The 4,831-nt window shown below is 35.1% G+C and overlaps 1 protein-coding gene across 1 annotated transcript; it reads right to left on the bottom strand.

The window, feature by feature from the left end:
* Positions 1-282: 282 nt before the first annotated feature.
* On the bottom strand, positions 283-1,170 carry LOC149151061 (protein TERMINAL FLOWER 1-like). The gene is made up of 4 exons (XM_089443040.1): positions 970-1,170; positions 830-873; positions 700-737; positions 283-554 (listed from the first exon to the last, which is right to left on the bottom strand). The coding sequence occupies exons 1-4, from the start codon at positions 1,168-1,170 to the stop codon at positions 283-285; spliced, it is 555 nt and encodes a 184-aa protein (XP_089299166.1).
* Positions 1,171-4,831: the final 3,661 nt, after the last annotated feature.

The raw sequence follows: 4,831 nt of genomic DNA on the forward strand, positions 1-4,831 counted from the left end.
GCGTGACAAATTCAGGATGTTGCTAGATAGGTTGATTAGAAATCGCACTGAATATATCAAATGGGTTACCAAAAGATTTATCGCAGAAAATAATTTGATTGCGTCGAATATTATCCACATTATCCATATCACAAATAGTTACAATTTCGCATACTAATATATAAAGGACAACCACAAAATTCTTGAAACGCAGAAAATGGTCCAACGTACTCATGAATTTGACGACACTCAAGCTGGCACATGACCTATAAAACAGCGGCTACTTCATCGTTTCTTGTTTTTTCACCGCTTACTTGTTGAGTAGCTGGTGCTGCATTTTGTGCTGGTGCTCTTGTTTCCTTGTTCATTCTCATTCTCAATCTTGATATAGAAATAACCAGCGGCCATCGGTGGTCCAAGTCGATTTTCATTGGCAAAAGCTCTGGTGCTGAAGTTCTCCCGCGAGTTCGGCTCGATTAAGGGATGACATGGATCATTGAACAATGTGAAAACCATCTTGCTAGTACGCGTGGGTGTCGGAGCTTCGTACGCCTGAAGACTGTCGCTCGGCAAAACTAATATTGCACCACAAAGAAACACATCAGATTTTGATCATTCGATCCAACACGTTAACACGCACTAAACCGGAATAACATTAACACATTCAATCCAATGATTTCAAAGATCAAGAAAAAGTGGCAACGGCCATGATATCCATACCAACATGACGCTTGCTGCTAAGACGTTGGATATTCAACCTGCACAATGTACAGATTAATGCTGTTGTTTAGATGAAATAGATACAGGTGTTATATATTATTCAGAAATTTGCGAGAGGATTATGACATACCAGTGCAAATATTCGTGCCCAGGAGTTTCAGGATCAGTCATCACCTGATTATTTGGATTTATGAAAGACTTTAGTTGTCTGGTTATGGAAAGTTCACGACGAATAAATAATAATGGTGAATTGGAATAAAAAGTAGTTACCAATATGAATATGGAGTTGAGAAAGATATCGGGGCGAGGGATCATATTAGAATCTTCGTCAAAAAAATAGAGTGGTTGGACTAGCATGTCATCGGGCGACACCTGCTCGCCCAAGCTGGTTTCCGTGTAGCCACAGAGTACAGAAAACTTGTAAAGAGGAACGAAATCGTCGACAACCCCGTCGATAACTCCTGCTGCCATAAGCTGCCTTCTTATTTGCTGCATCCGCCATTGTTGAAGCATTCTCTTGTTAGGGCAGGAAAATCCCAGTCGAAAGCCGTCAGAGCGAAATGATTGTGGTTCCGCCGGATAAATCAGAAGCACGATTTGATGGCTGAAGTTGTGTTACGCTGCTACTTTGATAGCGTCTCTTATAGAGCTAGAGCTATATATAAATAAATTAAATTGCCGTTAATCCATCAACAGGTGTCACAATATTTTTCATATTAGCTATATTAGTATTATTACTTATAAAATTCATGGAACAAGATTTTTATTATTATTCATTATAAAATTCCAGTAACAACACTTTTATTCATGAAATTTCAATCCCCACTTTCTCATTAAAAAAATTAACTTTTAAATAAAGTTTATAGCAAGAACATTCTTGAATGCCATATATTAATAACATTACATGCCAATAAACAATAAATGGTATTGGTATTTATATAATTTATATTTAAATGATATATTTTTAATTAATTTAATTTAAAAATAGAAACAATATATTTTTTAAATAAATTTTAATATTTGATATATAATTATTATTCAAAAATAAAATTTTAGAAATCTTATTTTAATATAGAAATATTTATTATTATTTGTAAATAAGAATTTTTTTTTATTCATTTTTATATTTATGTTTAAGGTATTTTTTTTCAGAAAAGCTCCTTTTCTATGCCACTTGTGTTGTTGCGTGTCGTTGATTTTTGGTGTTAGATGACTGAAATAATGTATTCTATTGGATTGAAGAACGATACTCGTGAGTTACCATTTGAAACAATGATAGATGATGTTGCAGCTAATGTAATCCATTCAAATCCAAAGCATGAAAATAATCAAATAACAAAACCCACTGCAACTTTCTCAATGCCTTGGATAAATAAATGCTTTGTCAAAGTAGAAGTGTTCACATGCAACAACCTCTATGCCCGAAAATGACATATGCTGCAAAAAGAAGAGATAGTGGAAAACTCTTTAGGATCGAGGAGGGGAACTTGAAATCATCAACTTACCAGCAAATGGCCAAGGATGATCGATTGCAGGATCCAAAGTAGGCTCCGAAATTTGCATGCAAGCCAAAATTTTGGAGGGTGATTAGAGCCACTACAATAGCACCATAGGGTATGTGTTTACTGTAGGTGGAACAACTATCAGTTGGGTTTCAAAATTGCAAAGTGTTGTTGCACTCTCAACAACGAAAGTAGAGTATGTTTCCGCTACAGATGTTAGTAAAGAAATGATTTGGTTACAAAGGTTGTTGGATGAATTGGGTAAGAAGAGAGAGTTTGGCAGGTTATACAGTGACAAACATAGTGCCATTCATCTTACAAAGAACTTTGCATTTCACTCCAAGACTAAACATATATAGGTCAAGTACCATTTCATATGGTTAGTGTTGGAAGATGGACAACTGAAGCTAGAAAAGATACACACTAGCTAGCATCATGTAGATATGTTAACAAAAGTTGTAACCAAGGAGAAACAAATATTCTGCTCGGTTTCAATTGGTCTTCAAGTATGATGATGAAGATGAGAAACAAACAATTCCAAAATGGAGCCATTGTCCAACAAATGAAGCAGTGGTGGAGTTGTTATAGTCAGTCTCCAAGTGGGAGATTATTGAGTGTGGAGTTGAATTATCTTATCTATTCAAAGGTATCACCACATTGGACATCGGTTCGTAATGGGGTGGCAATGTCACCCATTTTTACGCACCACCAAGGGGGGTGACGAAGATTCTTTAGAGCCCCCCCTGGCGGGGGTTTGTGGGCAACACCTTCGAAGCTGAAAATAGAGGTAAAATTTCCTTGTAAAATGTTGTAATTTCGTAGACAATCTACGTCATTCATTAGGCAAAAATTGGATGGTAGAAGCTATGTTTAATTTAGGGTTTTTTTCCTATAAGGAAACCCCTTGCTATATATGAGGGAATTGTATTGTGGCTATGTATATGTGTATTCTGAGCAAGAAAGAGAGAGGAGATTGTGCAATAGAGAAGAGGGAATTACAAGAGATTCGTTGTAGGTTGTATCTCTTCATTTTTCTAGATAATATAAAAGGAAGGATTGGTTGTTTCTCTGTGGACCTAGCCCAAATTAGGTGAACCACATATATCTGTATCACTCTTGTTTTATTTGTTTTTCTGTGTTTATATTTCTATAATATTTTATGTGTTCCAGTTCTCTGTAATATATAATTTTCTATCAACACCCTCAATTTCTGCCATCTTATTATTTGATTGATTACTAATCTCCTCTATGGATCCTTATCTCTCAAAATTTTCTAAAACTAAAGACTAAGAAACTCAATAAATCTCATCAAACAACTCCATCATCAAATATATATTGTCATTCCCTCATATATGTGCAAATTGGAAAATCAATTTACAATTGGATTAGTCAATGAAATTTGTGCCACACTCTTTATTTTTAGCCATTATTCTTTCTGGCCCACCCCCGTCCCTTATTAAAATAGAAATTCGATGAAATAACAACTCAAGGTATCAATACACCAATTCTCTTAGTATACAATGAAATAAATGGAGATGGGCTATATTTTGGTTTAAATTGTAGCTTGTCAAAAAAGTATGGGTAAGGGTTATTTCAACATGAAACAATTCCCACCTTTCAGCCTCCCACTCAATGTAGGTGCTCCACCCATTCTATTAAATTTTAAACTATTTTTATTAAAAGAAAAAACATAATTATATCATTACAGGTTTTAATAAAATATCCATATTGAATTCTTTTGGTAGTACATGTCACAATTATATTACAAGTATAGATTAAAAAATAAAGTGTTACAAATGAGCAGTGATGCAACATCGTTTCATAATGACTCTTTCATAATGAATTCAGTTTGAACCATGAGAGAGATTCAAATGTTGTATTATAAATTTGTAAGTGGTTATGATCTCATGAGATGGTGTAGAGGGAGCTGATAATGAACCAAGTGAACCAGAGGGTGAATTTTTGAACATGGTAACTTAGGCCATCTCAGATGTGCACAATGTAAATGTAGAAAAAACTCAACTTGAAAGCATGTTGAAAAATGGAGCAATGGAGGAGTTGTCTCAAATGGTGTTGGTGCAGTGTATGTTAGTTTTTGTTGATGTTTGATGTTGTGGAGTGTGTGTTTAAGAATATTTTAGATATTAGGACACGTGCATTATGTAGCTTCATGTTATGGTATACATGTTCTTGCGAATGAGAGGAAAGCACGCGATATTCAGACTGTTGGGCTGCTGAATCAGAGCCCCAAATGTAACTATGAGATTTTGTGAGATGGTGTAGAGGGAGTTGTCACCAAACTAGAGAATAAAAGATGAAGTTAGAAGTTTTTGTCATGTGGATTGGTAGATAAAAGGGGAGAATTTATATGGATCATGAGTGAATCCAGAAGAGGCCAGCTGCGGAGAATTCATTGGTCCTTACTGAACTTAGTCGTCAAATGAATATGTAATGTGGAAAATGTTAATGAGCAACATCGAAGCATCCCCTTCCACCAAAGGTTTTTGTAGAACATATGGGAAATGAAGCAACATGAATTGTCCCCCATCAAGGAATTTCTTCCTATCATAAAAAAGAAATATAGCTCTATGAATGTTTCTGTACCAAATAATAGTGGAGGTATATCATTG

Source organism: Pinus tabuliformis, chromosome 9 (assembly GCF_031772625.1).
Source record: "Pinus tabuliformis cultivar Carrire ecotype Pingquan chromosome 9, CPIR1, whole genome shotgun sequence".
NCBI classification, from domain to species: Eukaryota; Viridiplantae; Streptophyta; class Pinopsida; order Pinales; family Pinaceae; genus Pinus; species Pinus tabuliformis.